The 22751-nt window shown below is 40.9% G+C and overlaps 1 protein-coding gene across 3 annotated transcripts; it reads right to left on the reverse strand.

The window, feature by feature from the left end:
* Nucleotides 1-509: 509 nt before the first annotated feature.
* On the reverse strand, nucleotides 510-12116 carry ACSL5 (acyl-CoA synthetase long-chain family member 5). 3 transcript variants are annotated; one of them, XM_008941527.1, is made up of 20 exons: nucleotides 11961-12116; nucleotides 11283-11391; nucleotides 10573-10637; nucleotides 10392-10493; nucleotides 9980-10079; nucleotides 8578-8756; nucleotides 7931-7963; nucleotides 7657-7708; nucleotides 6915-6988; nucleotides 6394-6471; nucleotides 6060-6194; nucleotides 5456-5590; nucleotides 5286-5381; nucleotides 4555-4627; nucleotides 3569-3657; nucleotides 3345-3461; nucleotides 2788-2931; nucleotides 1688-1789; nucleotides 1265-1336; nucleotides 510-829 (listed from the first exon to the last, which is right to left on the reverse strand). In XM_008941527.1, exons 1-20 carry the CDS (start codon nucleotides 12114-12116, stop codon nucleotides 689-691), a joined length of 2052 nt encoding a protein of 683 aa, XP_008939775.1. In that variant the 3' UTR covers nucleotides 510-688. The 3 variants fall into 3 exon arrangements, with proteins under 3 accessions (XP_008939775.1, XP_008939778.1, XP_008939776.1); XM_008941528.1 differs by having other exon boundaries at nucleotides 689-829; nucleotides 1265-1332; nucleotides 1684-1789; XM_008941530.1 differs by lacking the exon at nucleotides 10392-10493 and having other exon boundaries at nucleotides 11961-12014.
* Nucleotides 12117-22751: the final 10635 nt, after the last annotated feature.

A 22751-nucleotide genomic window follows, 5' to 3' on the forward strand; every position in this document is an offset into this window, starting at 1 on the left:
CCTCCCATAATAAAGTATGAACTGTTTGCTTCAGGCAGATGTACTTAAACCAGTTGAGCCCAAACTACTTATTTTCATTAAAAATAACCTATATTATGTGGTCCAGGGCTAGGAACAGGAAATTCACTTCTGCATTTGCAGAACACATGTTAAGCTCCAATTCACATTGTGACAGCTTGAGTCGAGACAGGTTATAGCATCCTGCATGGAAACAGAAGTGTTACATTTCTGCACTTGAATCATCTCCCCATCTCTGCTTGCTCGTCCACCCCCCAACATGTAACTGCATGAAAGACTGCAGTTTGGTTGCAGATCAGTCCACAAAACATCACAATGGAGTTCATAGAGAATCAGGAAAACCAGGTTTGCTTTTGACAGTAAGAAGTGCATTCAGCTGCCTTTTAAACGCTGAGGCTCTCAAGTGTTTTTTCACTTCAGTCAGTCCAAGGAAGAGGAAAGTTCTGGCTTTGCCTAGACAGCTGATGCTTAGTCCTGCAAGACATTAACACTGCCAGTTGTCAGTTATACTATAGCCATCTTCATCTGAAAGTTGTTTTTCCCAGGATACCAGAAACAATATATTTATGTTCTCCATGCTTCCCTCCACTCGTGCCTATGTTCTCCATAGGCCATGTAGTGTCACAGATTTGTTTGGATACTCCATGCAGTTCAGTTTAAAACTGGCCACTTATTCCTGCATACTTGAATAAAGGGCCTCAATCTCCTTGTGGAAGAGTTTAACAAGCTCTGCTCTCTTCGCCTTCAGGGTTGGTGTTAAGAGTCCATTTTCAACAGAGAACATCTCTGTATGGATGTACAGGTCTTTAACCTGTTAAAAGAAAATAACATAGCACATGATGCTTACATAATTCCTTTGAGTACAAATAACACTTCTCCCCAGCTTCTCTGAGCTCAGTGCAAGAACTCAGCCTCAGGAGCTTTTAGTAACTAAAATGGCTTTTGATGCAAGTCAAACTCCTCTTGGCTATCACAGCAAGAGTATAGGCTGGAACAACAGTATAGCTCCTGCAGCTTATGGTGAACCTCTCCATCTCACAGCAATTGCTACTGTTGCCCTGTACAGCCACCTGTCTTTTGGTCAAGAGATAGACAGCCAGTCAATGTTTCACTGCCGACTTCAATCAGTTGTCTGGGGCAGCTGTCTTAGGTCCCATCCTGGTAGAGTCAATAACAGGAATGATGACTTCCCAGCCATTGCATTAGCAACACAGGTGCTTACAACAAGCAGGACTGAAGTACTCACTTGTTCAAAGGTTTTAAGGCCAGCCTCCTTCCCCAGTCTGACCATATCTTCTAAAATAGCTTTCTTCACTGCCTAGAAGAAACAGAGCATGAGCAGAGTGGGTAAAGCTGTCATTTTGTAACACCAATTCAAGACCGTTGCCCAGTCATTGAAAACTGAGGTTGTCAAGAATACACATACATATTTCAACATTTCTCATATTCAGTCCAGTACAAAGACATGTCTGTCTTCTCACTGGAAAGAAGCAGTGGTAGCCCTTTGAACATCAAGAGACAACTACAGTTAGTTCCAGCTTTTACTGTAAGGATGCTTGCATGACTCACCCAGAATAAAGCCAGATTAATTTACAAAACAGGGATAAAATGAAGTCAAAGAAATGGAAGATTTGACTTCAGAATTAAATTCTGTCTATAAGCCACTCACCGGATTTTTGCAGAGTTCTTCATAGGAACCTTTTACTCCCAGCTTTGCTGCAAATCCTGGAAGTGTCTCAGGATCAGGAACCACTATACCTACTAGAAAAGACTGAAAACAAGTAGAAGTAGTCATGTTGAGGCCAAAATAAGGCATCTGAAATCACTTTGTCTATATGGACCTGATTGTAGACAGCATGTCTGTTACAAGCCGCATGTACATCCCCATCCATTTCCAGAGTTCAGAAGGTAGCAACAAGGACCTTCCAAGTCATTTATCCGAGTTCTGACAGCAGTAATTAAAGCACTAATGCGGTTTGTTATGTGTGCTGAATGCTCCAGCAATTACTTTTGGCTGGTTCACACGTTGAAGACTGGCCTCTGCTAGCACTGGTGCCATCTGTACTGCAAAGGAGTAGAGAAACACCCCTCCTATGAGGAAAGGCTGATGAAGTTGTGGTTGTTCAGCCTGGAGAAGAAGAGAAGCCTCTGGGGAAACCCTATTGCAGCCTTTCAATACTTAAAGGAGACCAGTAATAAAGATAGAGGCAGTCTTTTTAGCAGGGCCTGTTGTGACAGGACAAGGAGTGATGTTTTTAAACTAAAAAAGGGAAGATTTAGACTAGATACAAGAAGGCAATTTATTTTTTTTTTTTTAAATGAAGGTCAACACTGGCCCAGGTTGCCCAGAGAAGTGGTAGATGCCCCGTCCTTGGAAACATTCAAGATCAGGTTAGACAGGGCTCTGAGCAACCTGATCTAGTTGAAGATGTCCCTTCTTATTGCAGTGGGGCTTGGACTAGATGACCTTTAGAGGTCCCTTCCAACCCAAATTATTCTATGATTCTACTGTACAGAGTACAGTCCTGACATAGTAATCCCATACAAGTATGTAATTAGCCCTTACCTAACTTGCAACCTGATGTCAAGATCTCCTTTGCTTTGGTGTCTGCTGGGAAGGCTATAGGTCTGAAAGGATATTCTTTTAAACATGGCACTCTCAGGAACAAATCTTCGAGGACTCTTGTATATGTATACATTTGTGCCCTGACCTTCCAGAACCCATTGTGGGAAGAATCTTGCAGGATGCTTACTTCTAACATCACTTACCCTCAGGCTTTCCCCGTGTACAAAGACCTGGGCTACAGGAGCACTTCTGACATAGACATTTTCTATCTTCTCTGGAGCAATGTATTCTCCTTGTGCAAGCTTAAATATATTCTTCTTCCTATCAATGATCTTCAGTGTTCCATTCTAGAAGTTAAAGGTGGAGGCTGTTAGTTTCAAGCATCTCTCTTGCTTCTATAAGAAGCAGAAGATAAGTTTGTTGATAAAGATAAGTTATATGAAAGGCACATGCTAGTTTGGAGCAGGTCTTTGCTCTCTACAGAGAGAAGGGACACTTGGTCTAATTTCTCCAGTTAGTTCAGGACATGATTAGACAACTCCATCATTCTTTGACAGAAATTAAGACACCTTGTTGTTCTTCATTTGAGATGGTGTAATCTAACTTGTCTTTGGAGCTTTGCCTGGAGCTACTTGGTGGATGATAAAGTACCACATAAGGCTTTTATCCTAGAATTCACTTCTCCAGCTTTTCAGATAATCATAAAGTAGACAGAAATTTGCATCCAAGGGATGATGGTCTGTATTAAGCAATTACTCACTGGTAACCATTTCCCTATGTCTCCAGTGTGGAGCCAGCCATCTTTATCAATTGCTTCTGCTGTCTTCTCAGGGTCTTTCAAATAACCCTTGAACACATTTGGTCCTTTAATGCAGACCTACAGCAAGCACAGGACATTGTTAGTCACTGAATCTTACATTTCACACACAGAGGAGGTTGTTAGTCACCAAATCCTATGTGACACACACAGGAGATAGTACCTACCTCGCCTTCATTGTTAGAAGAGAAGTAGTTCATTTCTTCCACATCATCTAGTTTTATGATATTACATGCCAGAGGGGCTCCCACATGACCTTAAAAAAACAAACAAGCCCAACCCAACCCCAAGGACTGTTATATTTTCATGATTCTGTTAGCAGTCTGTCCTATTTGATCTAAAGCTAGAAAGCCTAGATCTTGAAGTGAGATGGAAGAACTCAGGTTCTCCCTACATAAAAAAAGTCTTCAGTGTTAGTAGATATTTAATGGCTCCTTGTTCACTGCTTTAGCAAGAACTGTACTGTTTAAACAGAGTCTGAGACCAGAGGTTTGAGGAAGTTATTGTAATGTCATTTTCAGACAGTTAATTCAGGCTAAGTAGCAGCTAAACCTCAATGCTGAGAGCCATTTGTTGGTGGAAGCAATCACACCAAACAGGTACCACACTTGCCTCTGAAGAATTCCTGCATAGACCCTGGTATTCATTTGCATTTTCTCCTCATTCTCTGCTGTTACTGTGTTCTCAAAGGTGGTGACTTGAACTTGAATTTAGAATACTCCATATTAAAAACATCCTTGCTAAGATGAAAGCTAATCTTCAAGGTAGTCCTTCAGAGAAACAGTCAAGTATCATGTCTGATATTTTAGTCATAATTCTTTGAGTACAAGTTATTTGGGAGCTAAGGCTAGTTTCTTAAAGCCATTTGGGAAGTCCTTGTCCAGTTTGCTCAGCTCTGTGCAGACACCCCGTTCCTGTACAATGGGACAGGGTCTAAGCTGAGTTATGTCACTTAACACAAGAGATCCTCATCTGCTCGAGTCAAGAATTTTGGTACTATTAAGGATTCAGGTCACTTGCTACCAAGAATCACCTTGAGGTTAAGTACCAAGGAGTTAAACTTTTGTTGAACTGAAACCAGTAGAGCACCTAAGCTTGAGTGCCACTTCCTACTGACAGCTGTGGGAGGATTTCCAAGCCTTGGCTACCATACCTGTTGTCCAGTCTCCAGGTGTGGAGAAAGTGCATCCAGCTGAGCATTCAGTCTGTCCATAAGCTTCAAAGATCTGTGTGAGCAAGGATAAATATATTCTTTAAACATCCAGACCTTCGTGTTTCAGTTCAGCTATGCCTGTGCTCAAATCTTCTTAGGAAAGAAGCCAAAACAATCTTAGCCTTTAAGACTTCTTGGCCTTAGCAGCGTAACCAGACGTTCTTCCAGTTCACCTTACCCAAACCTTGCTTTCATCTCCTCATTCTCTGAACTCTGTTCTCAAATGTACTATATTGGGAGCTCATGAACTGTCAGGATAAGCCACAAAGCTCAGAGGCAGCTGCCTGACCTGAGTGCTGCATATTCCTGTTTCTGCAGCTCTATTCCTCTTCCCAGAGCCTACAGCATAGTTTTTTTGTAGCACAGTTTAAAGCCAGCCCTGCAGAATTTTGTTCCTGTTGGTTAACTCAGATCAAACAGCCTATAAGACCTGAAGACTGACAGTAATCTCCCCAGGAACAAGGTGGGCTGGACTACATTATCAGTCACTTACTTGGGCATAATTAAACAGGTCCTTCTTGAAGAAAAAAAAAAAGGCAGAACAAAACAAAAAAAACACAATCAAAAAAACCCCAAACAAACAAAAAAACAAAACAAAACACCACACCAAAAAACCCACCACAACCAACAACACAACCAAAAATAAAAGCCCAGACAAGCACTCAGCTTACCTGACAGCCTAATGTTGCTCTAAGAAATGTCAGGACAGAGGGAGATATAGGGGCTGCTCCTGTAACCATTATACGCACTCTTCCACCCATTGTTTCCTACAAATGAAACAGAAACCATCAGATCCTCCAATATTACATTGTGCAGCTAGCTTACACTTGGAATAGCTTACCTGAACTTTCTTGAAGATAAGCTGATCCCAAATGCTGTCATTTCGAAATATGCCCTGTTTTATTTCAGCCGTCTTCATCAATACAGCCAAGTTTAACAGGCAGCGTTTCACTGGGCTCTTTGCACCACTTTGTATCTGAGAGGAGAAGTATCTGTGAATCTTGGGTTTAACTCATATCTGTACCTTCAGTTCTTGCTTTGTTAGGAGGCACTGTATCTTTCTTTGATGTCCTAGGATCTATCTTCACTACTGCCATGGTCTAGGAGATGAACTGAGGGGCAATACTAATTTGTGTTACTGGTGACATACTTCAGCCATAGCTTTGAGGGATAGAGATCCTTCCAGCTTTGCACTTGCTTCATTGGCTTTCCAAAAGTAAACAAGCTTTTTGTCTCTGAACATCAGCCCAGTCCTGACTGGATACACTTTTCTTATACACCAGGTCCCAGGTCTCTTTCCATCTCCTTAGAATAGATTTTAAAGAATTCTTTCTGCTAAGGAGTAATTAGTGGTGATGTTATGATGTATTCAATATGAATTAAAACTTGTATGCTTGCTTAGATATATGAACACAAAGTTAATTCAGTTAAAATTGCTCACATACCTTGTCATATATTCTATTGAGCAGTCTTGGTACAACTGGAAATAGTGTTGGCTTCAAGGTTTTCATGTCATCTGTTAGCAACTTGATATCTCCTTGGAAGAAGCCTACTTTTGCTCCACAGCTGTAGGCTACAGTCTAAAAATTGACCAGACTAAACTTAGTCAAGGATAATTCCTAACTTCACGAGCCATAATTATTTGTAAAGCAGCATGATTTCCAGTGCCCAGTGATAGGAAAGATGTCTGTGAATAGGTTTTGAGGAAACACAGAAGGCTAGCATGCCTTCTACTGTAATCTGATTTATAGCAGCTCAGATACATACATCTATACATACCTGTACAACTCTCTCAAACATGTGAGCCAAGGGAAGATAGGACATGGTGATATCTGAGCTTGAAAATTCAACTGTGTTCTAGAGGGGAAAGAAATGCAAGTTAGGACTCCCTATGCCTGCTTGAGTTACTCTTACACAAAAAGTGAATAAAATTTGGGTCGGTTTGAGTACGTTGAAACAGACATTTTAAATTAGTGAATCAACTTAGGCTCATCCCTCACCTCTTCAAAATCTGCAGGTGTAACTAGATCAAGAATAGTTCTATGTTTTGGCCAGACTTCAAATAGAGAGATTTAGTACTCTTGGCATTTAGGACTGACACATTCTAGAGTAACTTCTGTGTGGAGCTTCTTTTCCAAGGTTAAAACAAGTGTCATGCCATAGTATTGTCCCGTGGAAGTGTGGGCACTAAGGAAAGCCTGAGCTGGCTGGGAGTGAACGGTTTGCTGAAGGCATGCACATTAAAGCTAGTTTCATGGCTGAGTGACATAGCCTGGAGATCATTAGTAGCAGTAGCTTACCTCTGTGCCTCTAAGGAAGGCAGCAGCATTTGCAACAACGTTTTGATGTGTCAGCATGGCACCTTTAGGGTTACCTTTGGAGAGATTAAGCAAAGTCAGCTGTGGCTCTGACAGCTTCTGCTGGCAGTTTCCCATCACTTGCTTGACTTCATTTGAACTATCCTGGTATTAAGCTCAGTCATAGCACGCATTTGCCTTAAGAGGTTACAAATACACTTCATCTCGAACTCTTTCAGCTATAGATATTACATAAATGAACTGTCTACTGAAACAGCAGAGTAATTAAGAGTAGCATATAGAATGCTGAAGCAAGGTGTTTTTCTAACCCCTGGGGGTCAGAATACAGGCACAGTTCAACAACCAAATCTTTTTAAGATGAAGACTATTTCATATGATAATAGAATGGCTTAGGTTGGAAGGGACCCTAGAGATCATCTAATCCTACCTCCTTGCCATGGGCAGGGACACCTCTCAGACTACTCTCAACTATTTTTCATAGGGTAAGATAACATGAATTTAGCTATTCTCCCCACCAGCTCCAAGAAGCTTTGTCTTAGAGTACTTGACTTGTAATGACAATATTCCAGGTAAAGCTGCAGTAGTCCTTGACACTGATCTGATTTACTGTTTTACTTCTACATTGTCAGCTTTTTTTTTTTTTTTTCCTGTGCTAGAAAGATACTTTTTCCAGCACAGGGAGATGATTGTTTTACTGGGGAAGCACCACTACATGTCCTTTTACCTGTGGTTCCACTGGTAAAACAGACAATGCAAAGATCTTCAGGCTTAGGAGGCTAGAGGGGAAAAACCACATAAGGTCAAAGTAAGGATTATGGTGCTTATCAGCATTTACATACAATTCCTAAAGCAAGATCAACAGGAATTCTGTTTGGAAACAGCAAGACAACAACAACAACAACAGAATAATCCTGCCAGCCTTCTCTACTAGCAGCATGCTAAGAGGTATTTTCAGAGGCTAGTTTTGCAAGCTTATAACTGTTCACAGAGATACTTACAACTGGTTCACTGATGTTGTTTCTTCCCAGCTCCTGTGTTAGAGAAAAAACACAGCTTAACAGTTGCAACAGAAAGAGGTGCAACAACAGTACATAGATTAGGTAATTGCATTTCAAATGCGTTACTTGTTTTTATGTTGGTTCTTGATACTGTCTCAGCCAGAGAGAGATGTTGGTCTTCAAATTTAATACATACAGCTTGAGAAGGCTGACCCCTAGGGCTGTGGGAACCACGAATTTGAGTGTAGAAAGTGAGCAGAACTACTTAAGGAATTTAGAATATTTCATCTTACTTGATGTAGGCCACATCTCATATACTTTACATTTATGTATCATACCTGGAAGATTAAGCCTCGTACTGGGATGTCAAAGCATCCAGTAACTTGCACCAAGAGTTTCAATTAGACTCAACTGCCAGCTTCCAAGCCTGATAAATCCTGTTACAACTGCACCACGAATTAAGCTAAGGAAGTCTTTGGTTTAATGCATACTGACTGTCCACAACACATGGACACAGCTTTAGTCAGTGGTTTGAACTCTGCAACTCCGTTTGGCTAAATATATCAAGTACCAAAATGACTGCTCATCAAGACCTTGGGTACAAAGTATTCCTCTGCAAGATCAAGCAGAAGCCTTTGGTCACCTACCTCAACTTCATACATTGATAGAAGTTCAACTCCCACTTTAGCTCCTCTGTCCTTGAGTTCTTTATCAAAGAGATCCATGAGAATTATAGTCTTCAGACATGGAGTCTTTCCTTGCTCACAGTTCTCGAGCAAGATCTGTGCCTTCTCAGGCTTGTCACAGATCACTATGCTTATGTCAGCTACAGAAAAGAAATTACATTCAGAAATCAGTTTAGAAGGCATGAGGCCAGTGCGTGACAGCTCAGTAACACATTTAGAACATACCCCTGCTTTACTCTGTAGCCATCTGCATGTGTTCATATGGATTCAGTGGCTGGTTTACAGTGCTAAGAAAGTTCCTCCTGCCATGGCTTACCGATTGGGCAAACTTGAGATTCTAGCTATACAAGGTGAGAGGAAATGCTGAGGAACTGAAGACAGACAAGTATCTCCAGTCATAGTCAAGACAGGCATTTAAACTTTTGATATTGCCATAAAAGCTCAGAATCATCCTCATTTATTGTTTAGATTTAGCCATCTTCCTTAAATCTAAAGAAATTTAGACCTGTTTGAAAGAGGTAGCTAAAATTCTTGAGTTAATGCCTCATCTTCACTGCATGTGCAAGAGTTTTATACAATTACAAAAGCATTTTACATTAAGTCATCAGAGGAATTGGATTTGACTGAACATGACAGTTCTCTGTTAGCCTAGGAGGTCACAGCTGTGTAGTCCCAAGGCAAGATGTTTTTGCAATGTTCACCAGCATAACTATTGAAGTCATTTTGCTTGACAAATCTTGTTTAGGGGTTGGATTATAGATCATGGTGACAGCAGCAGATACATTTTCCCCACATATGTCCCCCTAAGGCTGGAGGAAGAAAGTTTGAAGATTTATTCAAGCTTCCTCACCAGTTTCTTCTATGATAGCATGCTAGTTGTTGCTTGTATAGAACAACAGGCCCTAAACAGGTAGATTAAACAGATATAAGCATATCTTTACTCCTGATTCCTCCACTCTTTACATCTTACAACTTTAAATCAAAAGACACACACCTAGTCTTTATTTGCATGCAAGTCTGTCTGCATTGTCTGATGGCTTGGCAGTTCAAGAGTGGGAGTTCTAGATTGCACAACCTCAAATAGTTGAGTGCTCTTATTGCAGGATGGTCCACAGGATCTAGCAAGTCTTCAGTGGACTTGCACTCAAGACACTAGGAGACATTGGAAGCCCACTGGCTTCTTCTAGGCACTGAACCATATCCACACAAAGCAGTTTCATTTACAGAAATTGTCTATAAAAGTATAAGAGCAGTAAGGTTAAAGATACTCTGATTTTTGCATCAAAGCCCCTTGAACTTTCAGCCTTCTCAAAACAAAGCTTCTTAGAGAAAACATTATGAAATAGTGTAAGTCAATATTTACCTTTGTTCACAATATATACAATGGCCTCTGGCCCCAGAGTGTCATAGAGTGGAACAGCAACCATTGAGTAAGTGTAGCAGGCATACTCTGAAATGATCCACTGAAGAGAGAAAACAGTACAGTGGAAAACTAGCATCTCAGAAGACAAGATTACCTATAGATTTCATACAGCTTGACAAGACCATGCACACATTATAGTGGGGATTGTGTAAGGAGCATGTCCTTGACATTCTTCCAATAGGAAGAGTTCAAGATCACTCTATTACATACTTGGCACAGTATGTGCTCAGTCAACAAGAAGGAAACTTGGAAGGGAAAAGCCAGCTGTGATTGTTCCTCATGTGGTCTCAAGCTATTTAACTACAGACCCTCCTGTCTCCCCATTGGAAAGAATATCCAATTTGTTGCTTACCTCTGGCCTATTCTGAGCAAAAATGCCAATAAACTGGTTTGATGCTGGTTTGCATCCTTTTTGCAGAAGCCCTGATCCCAGGTACTGAGCTCTGTCCAAAACCTGTAAGATAGTGTTCCCCCAACTTTAGTGTTACAAGACAGCATCCCATATTAAATCATCTGTACTGTAAAATACTCACCTGCTTATATGTCAGCCACTGATAAGGTTGGTTGGGTTTTCTGTAGCCTAAACAGTTGCCATCTTCTAATGGAAGAGTTCAGAAAAGCAATTGTAAAGCTCAGTACTGAAGCTGCATAGCACTTCAATGCAACACTTACAAGTGGGCAATCAGTCAGACATCCAGCTAACCACATGGAGCATGGAAGTGAACAGTGTCCATAGTTAAGCACTCTGCCCAAAACAAGATTGTAAGACTGATGGCTTTATCCTGACAAGCAATACTTCCAAGATCTGGTAATATTTTCCCATTTGACAACCCACGTGAGATTTAAATAACTCACAAGCTACCATATATTTCCATACATGGGGCCTCCGAGGTCAAACGTGCAGAAATTCATGCCTGGTGTCAGCAGGCAGTACTTTTACACTAAAACCATAAAAGACAAAGAAGATGTTTTTCCCCCAACTCCCTCTGATGCTTATAATCTGTTCTGTATTGAACCCTACCATCTTAAGCTTCTGGCATTTGGTCTTGCCCAGTCTGCCAAGTAAGGCTACTTCTGGAGGTGGGAAACACGTGGTCACTTGTCAGTCCATGCCACAGAAGGCTGGCAAAGCTTTTGCTAATGTGAATTATTTTTACTACAGACAAGAGGCAAGGCAAAAGAGCCTGGAATAATTGTATTGACTAGTGATAGGCGAGTACTAACTAGCAGGTGCCAAGCTTACCAGAAGCATACAGTCCTCTTTGAAAAATTTCATACAAGGTTTTACCATCTTCGAAGTAGTAAGAAAGCAGGTTATTATCTGTCAGGAGTGCACCTCTTCTGGCTCCCCCCTAGGAACAGAGTACAGTTATGAAACAGTGCAGAACAGATGCAATGACATTTGTTCCTCAGCCATTCTCCCAGCAATCCCCTTTAAAGCATTTTAATAGCATTTCATTGTTAGGGAAGTCTCTTTTTCCCCTCCTGGTTTTGATCTACTCAATCATCAGTCATATGCAGAGGAACTTTCCATATGGCCTAGATTAATATTCAATTCTAGGTTATTAAAGAGACCTTGACTAAGATTAAGCACTACAACTTGCCTAATTACATGAGGTTCAGTACCATGTAACCTCAAAGCTGATGCAAAACATTTAAAAAAACAGAAAAAAAAATTCAGTGACAGCCAAGGCCATCTGGTAAAAAGCCCACCTAACCATGTTGGCAAGAGCTGCTGGTTTTACCTCTTAGTGTCTTAAGAGTTCCCTTCTCCCCACCATACTGTTGAGTTGTACACCTGGGAGAGAAGGCTGTGTATATCAGACAGGAGAGATTCCACTGATACCCAGAATCAGAATGAATCAGTATTCAGATTAAGCTGAAAAAAATAGTCCATGCCCACATACAGAGTAAGTATTACCTCAATTCCTATTGACTGCTTGTTCAAGTCAACAGGAGGCAAAACAGGTTTTGGCCTGCTTATCACCCACAGGAAGATGCCAACTCCAAGTACAATAAGACTAATCAATGCTGGTGTTGGGAGCGGTGAAAACAAGACTTGAAGTATCCAGATCATTGTGCTGGATCAGTGGAGCCAGAGTTGAACCTGAAACAAACAGGAGGTTTAGTAGACACGAGTTAGAAGCACTCACTACCTCTATGTCATGGTTAGTTAAGTAGTTTGTGAAGCAATGTTACAAATCATTTCAGCAGTTTGCCCCTAAAGAGTCCTGGTACAATAATGAAGCATGCTTATGCAATGCTTTAAGCCTCTTAAGAGATCTCAGGTCACCTGCCCATGTAAGTCTTAATCCATGCTGCATCCACCTCCACTAAAAGCTGAAGCCTGATGAAGTCAGACAAGAAACAGATGTCAGTTCTTTATGTTCAAGAGCAACAATCTGCCTGAGGAAAACCAATATATAATTTCCCAAAGTAAGTATAGTCAGATCAGGCCTACAGTTCAGTGATGTCATTAATGGAAGTAAGAAAACTCCTCAATATTGTAGCTGTACAATAGGAGGGAGCATTGCTAAAATAGTAGGGGTATTGATAAGTAACGTTTGCTACTCCTACACATAAATCTGCAGGACAAGCAGTATCTTCAGACTCAGCTGCTCTCAGTGGAAAGCAGAGTTTATACTGGGCAAGTATTTCACATAGTGAAAGTGTGTTCAGTGTGAGAAAAGATGCAAGTCAGAACTATGCAAGTTACTTTCTACGAGGAAGTGGTGACCTGGAAGTCAATGCGTGCAATGGAATTCTAGCTGGGAAATACAAAAGCAGTTCTGCTGCTTGCATCCTCCAGTCTCTTCCTTGAAAGGCAGGAAAGCAAAGTCTGAGAATGCAGGATTTCTTACAAGAGACAGAGACATCTACTTTAGCCTCCTCCCTTAGAAACAAGTACTTTAAACATACCAGAATATTTTAGAGATTAAGATTAAATGGCCAAGACAAATCTAGTACAGGTGACTGCTTTTTGTCTGAATCAACTCAGATCTCACCAGCTTATCTTTGGTAACATCTAAACAGCTATGCAGGACATGACATGCTACACTTTGCAAGATGAATAGTAAGAAAGAGTACCTCAAAGGCTTGTCATCAGGTCCAAGCTGCCAAAAGCATGTCACCTACATATCTGAAAAGTACCAACTCCCTAGACCTCTTTTCTACTGTAAGCCTTAGTTACAATGTGCCCTTCAAACACCTGGCCTTGGTTTATGTATCAAGACTCAAAAAAATTGTGGTACAGCAAGAAAGGCAGGAACTGCCCTTGGCACTCTGCTCTGACTGACAGTTCCAGTCACTGGGCATATCAAAACTAGGAAGCACAAACCTGTTCTTTCATCAGCCCAGGATACAGCACATCTCTACACCCTTCCTTTGGGCATGTATTGACTGAACCTAGAGAAAAAAGTCCCCTAAAACCTGGTCTGCTGATCAAGTTTACATGCAGGGCAAAGCAGTAAAGGTTTGAGCACTGCTCTGTTTGGAAGACTGAAGATTATTAATGAATTGAATTTGGCAATCAGCTGCTCTTCATGATTTATACATTTGGCCTTGTAACCGATTACTGGAGCAATTAGTGAACAGCTTTTTGCAGGTGACTAAGCAGTATCTGGTTTATGGTTCAAGATAGCCACTTCATCTAATGTTAATATGAACATGTCCTTTTTTTCTAGCATGAGCACTGAGGCAGCTTGGTAAAGGCATCTCTGCTCTCCATCATGAAAAAGAATCGGATATACAAATTTTATTCCTTTAACTCAGAACCTACTACTAGATCCAAGTGTCAGAGCAAATCACATTTGCACCAGTTGTATGTTGGATGCTTAGCTTGTTAGAAGTTGACAAAACTAGACCTTGACATATCTGTTCTCTCATCTTTTTTAGATACTCATGTTCAACTCCCTTGAATTTTGATTATTAGCAATTAGCTTTGTCTATTTTCCAGTCCTTTTCTATCTCCAGATGGGCCAAAAGCAGTTTGCACTCAGTGCATTTCAGATGACCCTTCTGTGGACATGAAATTTCTTAAATCAGCAATAAGAGTAGAACTATATGCAGACAGCTGATGAGACCACATGCCTGTACAGCTGAACCAATTTTAGTGGCTGAAGTGTGCTCCCATGTACTCATGTTAATGGTAATTTCCTAGAAACCAGGAAGGATTGGTTGCCTTTAGGGTATCATGCTAGAGGTAATAACAGAATTGAGGATCATGTCTATAGCATCAAGTCCTCTACTGTAACTTATTATCACTGCTTAGCATTAACACTGCCTGGTCAGACAGATCAGTGCAGTTGCCACAAGTGTCTATGGTCTGTTGCACGAACTGATTTGAAAAAAAAAAAAATTAAGAGGACACTTATCTGACCTATTTGTGGTGAGGATCAGAGAACCCACTAACCTGAAATGCTCCATACAGCAGTAGATAAGTCACTGAAAATCTTTCCACTGGGTATTCTCAACTCCTCACTGATTCACATGCAAGGCAGTTTGTGTCAGGGTACCTAGGAAGGCTGAACATCAGGCCCTGAAAGAGAATGCTGCTTGGAGCAGAGAACTCAAACTCCAGGGAGAACAGCTGATCAAGCTGAGAAAAGCCTGAAGATAACTAAATGCATCAAAGTGTTTGCCTTCAGATTCTGAATTAATTCCAAAAGTCTCTTGCATGGAGAGAAAAATAAACCAGACAGTCTAATCCCAGTGTAACCTAAACAGCAGCCCTATAGCTAGTCAAGGGTGATTTTCAATTATAAGCCAAATGGTTTCTTTAATGTAAAGACCTACCTGTTAACAAGTTTATCTCTAAAGCCTAGGAAGGCTCATTTGCTTCTAGGTTGGTTGTTTTGGTTTCTTTTTTTTAGTAACTGTCTTCATTAGCCCACAAAGAGACACTCTCTCTCAAAAAAAGAGTCAAAAGCTCACATCATTTAAAGCTGTAGAAGTTAATGTTGTGTCAAAAAGCACAGATACCTATATCTTGTTTGCAATAAACAAAACCATGCTTTTCATATCTGAAAAACTGCTCTCAATTTCCCTACTTTATGAATAAAATAATGATAGTGGGGTTTTTTGTTGTTGTTGTTTTGGTCTTTTTTTAAACTTTCCAACCACATTTCCTCAGATAGGTTTTAGTAACTTCTGTGAAAGAACATAGGCTGTGTTATTCCAGCTGTGGCAAGAGACTGCCAGCAAATTTGCCTCAATTCCCAGCATTAGGGCAGTTACTTCCTATGCCTAGAGCTTCTACTGTAACTACTTGTCAAATCCAAGTCATTGCTAGTTAACATCTGGTATCTGCCAAAAGCCACTTCATCCTGCTGTCCTCAAAGCAGGAGAGCCAGCAGAGAGGTTAGGAGTCTGTACTCGACACTTTTCTGTCCCTGGGAAGAGAACAGCTGTACCTTAGAGCTGTCCTATGGAGCAGCTACAGCCAGAGTTTGACCCACAAATCCAAATACCCTATGCTTACAGAATAACTGATCTCTATCAACTGAGTGAAAACTCAACTCAGAGCAGCATGAGACAAAGCCAGGGCGTTTTTGACAGACACCAGCTTCCACTGCAAGGTAACCCTGAGCAGCAGCTGCTTTCTAAAGTATGTGGGGGACAAGGCTGGAGTGCTTGAAACCCCTAAGTTTTGAAGGGCTCAGCTCCCAGTGATCATAAAGACACAAAATGCACAGGATGTCCCAAATGACCTGCTAGGCCTCTTGTGCAATAAGATGCTGGACATTTAACGTGTACTTAGGTTGTCTGCCCTGATCAATGGTCAGGGATAAGATGCACTAGGCTCCAGAGTGCAAAGGCTTAGTTTTTATCAGAAGAGATTACAGCGATAACCATTTACAGCCTTGAGTTCAGGAGCACATGTTCTCATTTCTACTGTACTACTCCAACCCCCAGTAATTTCTTCACTAGCTAGAAGGAACAAAACAGTTATTCTCTCTTCTTTCCAAATCAGGAGATTCTCTCCACTGGAAAGCGACTGAACTTTGTGTCTCCAAGCACATAAGTATGAAAAAAGAAGTCAGTGTCATCTCCATCACAGCACTGCTTTACAGACAGCAAAACAACCTCTAACACTTGCACAATTTCAGAAGCAATGGTCATGCACTGCTTGGGGGAACATTTCCTAAAATTATATTCTTTGTCACAAGTTTGCATACGCTTTTGAGGCGATTAGGAGAACTTGTTGACTTACATTAGTAAGGTTACACTGAATCCAGGCAAGAAGAGCAGAGTTCAACCAACCACACTGGAGTCACTGATTAGTTAGTTAACCACAAGTTAACTAACCACCAGTTCACTCCTCACATTTGCTTACGCAGTGCAGCTCTTGACTGGTGTCCTGCAGATGTGAGCCACTGTGCCAGTTATTTGCTCCTTGGAAGCATTATAACCCATTTTCCTCCAGCTGCAGCAAGGAGAAGCCTTGTGTTCTGAAGGGTTTAGGAATATCTATGTTTTAGCATCCAGAGAAAAGCTAAAGTGCAAAAAGCTCAGCAATGACTGCTGAACAGAGCTATGTAAAAACCCCCAGTAACTTGCATTCAGCCTGAGTCATGCTTTCGTTAGGCTTTGCCTTCAGAGTACCTCTTGTGAACGCCAGAGCCAAACAGTTCAAGCACCCTTTGATGTTGGCAGAGAAGCACTCTGCTGGGTGGTGGGAAAGAAGGAGGCCACAGTAAGCTGCTTTCAGGAAGTATAGGGCTCTGTGGTTTCACACTCCACGTTACAGGCTATGTCTAGACTTTGCTCATGAAGCCTGTTGAACTCAGGATTTCAGTATACTTAAATAGAGAGGCCAGTTTTTTATAAAGAATTTTACATCTGAAATTACTGTCCCTCCATCAGGAGGACAATAACACCATGACACTGCTCAGTATTAAAAGTAGTTTTGTCAGATGAATTTGAAAGCCAAGCTTTCATTTTATTTTTTTTTTAATATCAGGTTTCCTCCTTGAAAACTACCTACTTGGCAAAACTGAACATGTTCCTTGAGCTCTTTGAAGTTTTTAAAAATGTAAAAAATAGTCAGTATAACGGGTTCTGTTACTGGTTGTCCCATTAGATGATACAGGATCACATTCCTGCAAAATCTGCATGGATCAACATTATATTAATAGGAAATTCTCTATAGACACACAAGAAGCATGGTTTAAAGAGCTAGAATTAAAACTCAACTTGAAAATTCACATAGAACTCTTAAGAAAACTAGAGTATGATCATAAACCACCTTACATAACCACAAAAAAAAAAAGCACTAAAAACTTTTAGATTTTAATGTCTTTTATCACTACGTTATTAGTAGTGTTATTACACCACTTATATTATGAAGAATAAAGAGCAAACATCTACATGAACTTAACCCAGCCTAAGGTTAACATCTAACTGATAGCATGCTACCAGACATTTCCTAGCAAGCTCCTGAAAAACTCATTATCTTGAGCCCTACAGCTAATCACTGCACTTGCAGATAGGTAACAGTAAAGCCCCTATGAGTAACAAGTAAGGCCATTAATAATAAAGCAAATATAAGTAGAACTTCCTTACTTATACAGATAACATCTTGATGCAAATACAGAGATGAGGACGAAACAAAAAGAGAAGAAAACCACATACCATTTTGAAAATAGGTTGGGAAACCAACCACTTTTCAAGCCTTACCAGCATAGCAGCAAACCAATACCAGTTAGGTAACACTCATTTTAAAACAGCTAGTTCCCTCTCCTTGGTTTAAATAAATCAGCAAGCAGAAAAGCATGCTGGGAAGGGAGGAGCTTGCATGGGGGAAAGGAAGATGTTGGGGAGAAAAAGATACAGAGGATGTTGTTATTTATTTATTTGTTGGTGAAAAAAAGTTTTATGTTTACATGTTTCTGAAAAGCTAGGTGAAAAGTAGACTAAAGCCTTTTGAAGTTGCATTTATAATTTATTGCTTGTAATTTATTTACTGTTATTTTCTCTGTGTATAAAGCTGTACTCTCAACAATAAGTAATTTTCTCTCTATAGCTACATGTACATTAAGCTGAGCAGAGCTTTCTAGCCTGTAGTACCAACAAAATGCTTTGAGTACAGTGTTTCTCACATACAGTTATACTTGCTGGGGGTGCTGGATCCCTCCCTGGTTTTGCTGCTGGTTTTGGTAAGGTGTTTGTTTGTTTGTTTGGTTTGTTTTTTGGTGGTTTTTGTTTGTTTGTTTGTTTTTTGTTTTGTTTTGTTTTTCTTTTCTGCCAAACTGCTACTTAGTTCTTTCTGCTGTGCTATAGACATACATACGTGCAATTATTTGTACAAGGTAACAGTGAATCACGTTACAAATTTCAAGTTGGATTCCTGTTATGATATAACTTTTCCTTATTGTCTTACAGTTGTATTTTTTTGCTTAAAAGTTTATAGCTGCTGCAGTTTCCCTTTTTCTCTCTGATACTTGTCTAATATAGCTAGTATTTTGCAGCAAGTCTGGAGGGGTGGGAAGACAGTGGTTTCACCTCGTCCTCTTCTTTAGTGCCTTGACCTAAGAACTGTTTTCTCTCTTAACAGTTTGCCTATCTGAAAGTTTTTCTGTGCTGCATTATTTCAGAATAATCTGCTTAGCTGGACTAAGTACAGCTGGGATGGAATAACATAGCATGTACTTGCATCCAGAATACAACCCGTCCTGGACCTTGGCTTGCTAAAACACATAGCCTCTAATAATGGCAATTATGATTTTTATTGCTACTGCAAACTTTATGCTGTTCAGGTAAAGATAACTTACACTGTAATTGTGGCAATGCAGATATATATGTCTAGGGCACCGGAGGCTTAATTCACTGATTTTGCTGTAAGCTTTACGTGAAAATGAAAATGAAATAGCTAGTTCTTCATGAAACACCTCTGCTTTTGTCTTTGCCTACCCAGATCTGTTCCTGTGGTATTTCAGTGAAGCTGTGAGCTTCAGCTTTAATAGTGCCAGTCAGGGTGCACTAATGCTTCAAGAAAGGTAATGCCCCTTATAGAGAAGGGGAAGAAGGCCAAGCTTCCAGCCCAGCCAGCTTCATTATCACCACCTTTGAGTGCCTCTCTCAGGATTTTCCTGCTTCAGATATCTGGCCTCAGGCAGTTATTTTTCCAAGGAGAGAAAAAGCAGTGAATTTGCCTTATCTCTGACCAGCTGTTGGGTAGCAATGCTGTGTATCTCAGATGCTTTGACTTTTGCTGCGGGTGTGAGAGAACATACCTGCAGAGCTGTCCTGCCTGACCTGCCAGAACCCCAGCATGTGACGCAGAGGTCCCTGGGCTGGTAAGGTTACACTGCACTGCTTGGACTCAGCGAGTCTCAGCTCCAGCATGAATTGGAATAAGAGATGCACACAGAAGAGCCTTGGTAAGGACAGCATCTCCTTAATGGTTGGTCCTGCTAAATGCTCATAAATTAGAATACAGCTGATGCTCTTTCCCCACTATGCATATGAATTGACATGTAGATTTTGAGGCTTTTGATTTTTGGTACTACTTCAAATGATCTGAATGAACTCCAGATTTTTATGAAAGGCACAGTTCTATTTGTTGCTAGTAATTATTTGCCCCCAAAAAAACCCCAAAACAGATTTGTGAATAACTCACCCTTTTCTTCTTTTTATACATGCATATAAAATGTACACCTACATCTTTCATACCCATTAGCAAACGAAGATGAAGCAGTAGGTAGAGTATGTATATAGAGAGTTCAGGTTGTCTTCTTTCTGTTGTAACTATCACAAAATGTTTGCATAGAGAATGGGTAAGATCAGCTTTTATAATAAATCTTAACCTCTTGGCACCACATGAGATTTGCTATCCCAAGATGCCAAAACAGTCCCTCTGCCTATAACAAACAGCAGAGGTTGTAAATAAACAAAAATTTGACATAACAGTTTTCTCTGTTCTCACCTCAAGACTTGGATCTAAATTTTGTGAACTTGTGGGAAGTGTGGGCTCACTTTATTTGAAGGGGTTTTGAATTCCAGTTTGTTTTCTTAATGCTATGAAAATTATTACTCTTTATTGCTTTGCTACACTTTTCAGGAGCAGCTTTCTGGTTTCTGTAAAGCATAGTAACTGCACAGGGGCATAAATAATCTTCTTGAAGCATAAGTGGGTTCCTCAAAGAAGGTACTATGGACAGGACAACAGGCTTAAAACTTGTAAGACCAGCATGCTTTTTGCCAGTTCTCTTACTTGCAGCTTGATTCCTTGTTAATCTTTGTCTCTGCTATCCTCCTCTTTGTTGCAGCTGCAGCTCCATCTCTATAGCTACACCAAGCAGTTGTACCAAGGTGATGGCAGAGGTCTGGTGTGCCATACTATTAGTATCTGTGCTTTTAAAACACTAGAAATGGCATTATAGCCATCTTCTGTGTTCTGAGGTAGGAATCAATGTCCTACAGACAAGTTTTCAAAACCAGTGCTGTGGAACTAAATTATACTTCTATTTCTGGAACTCTGTTTTAAACATTAGTCTGACTGGAGCCTGGCACTGGTACTCTGTATCTTGAAATAGACATAACTAACAAACTGATAAGAAAATGGCTTCAGCTTGCGCTGTAGTCAGGTTTCCAGTTCCAGCCAGCCTGTAACAACAGGGAGTGTTCAGGTGGTTGCTCTGGCTCAGGCTGTGATTTCTTCATATCCCACCCCTGAGCTCAGATTTGCTTCTTTAATAACATGCAGCCAAATTACCCAGCTGGTGCCTCTAGCAGCACACAGTGTGACGAGAAGGGGGCATTGGATCCAGCAATTTGATCTAGCAAATTAAGACTATTGTCTCACTTGCAGTACTTCTCTGCAGGAGCAGGAAGCCTAGTACTTGGGAAACACAGACTCTGATCAGGAGAGATTTGCTTACCTTTCTTCAGCTCTGGAGGAGGGTGGAGGAGCCAGTGCAGCTTGCTTCCTTTGCTGCTTCACAACTCCAAGTGGGTGTTCAAGGGTTGGTGCTTCCCCAGCTCCTGTGGCAGGACTAAGCCCCGAATCATCAGTGTGTGGCTTTAATAAACAGGCAACACTGCACCCAGGTAACCTTTGAACCTGCATTGCAACAGGTTCAAAGGTAAAAAAAAATTATTCCTGATCAAATATAAAGAGCAATTTTGGCTGGTTAGAAATGTTAAACATACTGCTCTTGCGCAACAGCTTTAGAAGAGAGCAGCATGCTGTGAGAGCTAACCCCAGCCCTGCAGAAGCTGCACACTTGGGTTGTTAATAGGACTCTCATCTGCTGTGAGTATGCACGGAGCACTGAGTAAGTCTCATTCCAGTGAGAAAAGGTGCCTCTTAGATTGCACTTGGAGCAAGCGAACACATTCTGATATTTTCCCCTAATGCTTTGTGTAGGGGCCTCTCCTTAGTCTCATCCGAGTGCTGAGGCAGGGGTTTCCTTGCCAGCTTGAGTGGTCCATGAAGTAGTATGTTCCTTTATGGCTCTCAGTGCAGTTGGAATGTGCAGGGAGCTGGTTATCTTACCATGATGCATCTTCTTTTGAAAATGTGCAAAGGGTGTTGAGCATCCTGGAGTGGCAAGCAGACTAAGTGGGCTTCATCAGAGATTTCTTGTGTTGATGTGATTGATTTCTTTGGCTTCCTCCATGTATGAAATGGGAGTAACAGAGCTGCTGTCCTTAATGCTGCTTGAGAGACTCAGCTGTGAGGTGAAGTATGAAGGCTGGCCTGACAGGTGAAGCTTTTTAGCTTCACTTCCAAAGGCTGTGAATGTGATCTTTGGAAGAAGTTTGCTCCTCATGATCCAAGAGATAAGGCTAAATAGCAAAGTCCTTTCAGCACTCACTTAGCACTGTCAGAACTAGTCAAGATCATTAAGCTTTTGTTGATCCAGGCCTGGTTTGACTGCTGCTGGAATTTGATTCCTGTATGATATTTGAAGAGTCAATGAATATTGACGCTTTTCACTTATGATCTTAAGTATTTTTGGTTGGAGCAGAGGAACCTGCTTGTATCAATGGACATAAATAAAAGTGGATGTGCCTGTGTAACACAAATTATCATCTTAGACCTTCTGATTGCAATCTTCTCCAAGTTTTTAGAAAATGTCAGTTTGAGGAGAATGAAAGAAAACTAGTGTGATGGTTCCAAAGCTGGTGTAAAGAGATGATACTGGTGTGCAAGTCTCTAGGCTCCAGTCTGTGTTACATCTTGCATGTGGGAAACAAAGCAGCTGATTTAATGCTGTTATCAAGTACGCAGTAGATACTAACAATTAGTAGTTGGGCAGGTTCCTGTTCAGTCTGAGTGGACATTGCCTCACTGCCTCAAAAGAGCTAGAGTGACTGACACCATCTGTGGTTTTGTTTCCTAGATCCATCCTATATAATAAGGGGGTGGGGGAGGAAGGGAGGAGAGTAGCAGAGTTACTTGAGGAGGAAGCAAATCCCATTACCTGAGCTAGCTGTATGTGTAAACATGTAACTGCTCCTCCTACTCCACCCTTTTTCCCCTGGCACATCAAGTACACAAAGTTCCTGTTTTTTGAACAGGAAATTAATCCAAGTTGTGGTGTTTTGTCATCTTTCACCTATATAGTTGCTTCCTGATGAATGAAGACCATTGATTGGTTCACCATTAAAAACCATTCTGTGAGTCCTAAGCAACTGTGAGCAGTGAGTGTGTCAGCTCTGAGTCAAGTAGGTTGGGCTCTTGATCAAAAGTGTTGCTGAATTGATA

This window comes from Merops nubicus, unplaced genomic scaffold, assembly GCF_000691845.1.
Source record: "Merops nubicus isolate BGI_N331 unplaced genomic scaffold, ASM69184v1 scaffold42675, whole genome shotgun sequence".
Lineage (NCBI taxonomy): Eukaryota > Metazoa > Chordata > Aves > Coraciiformes > Meropidae > Merops > Merops nubicus.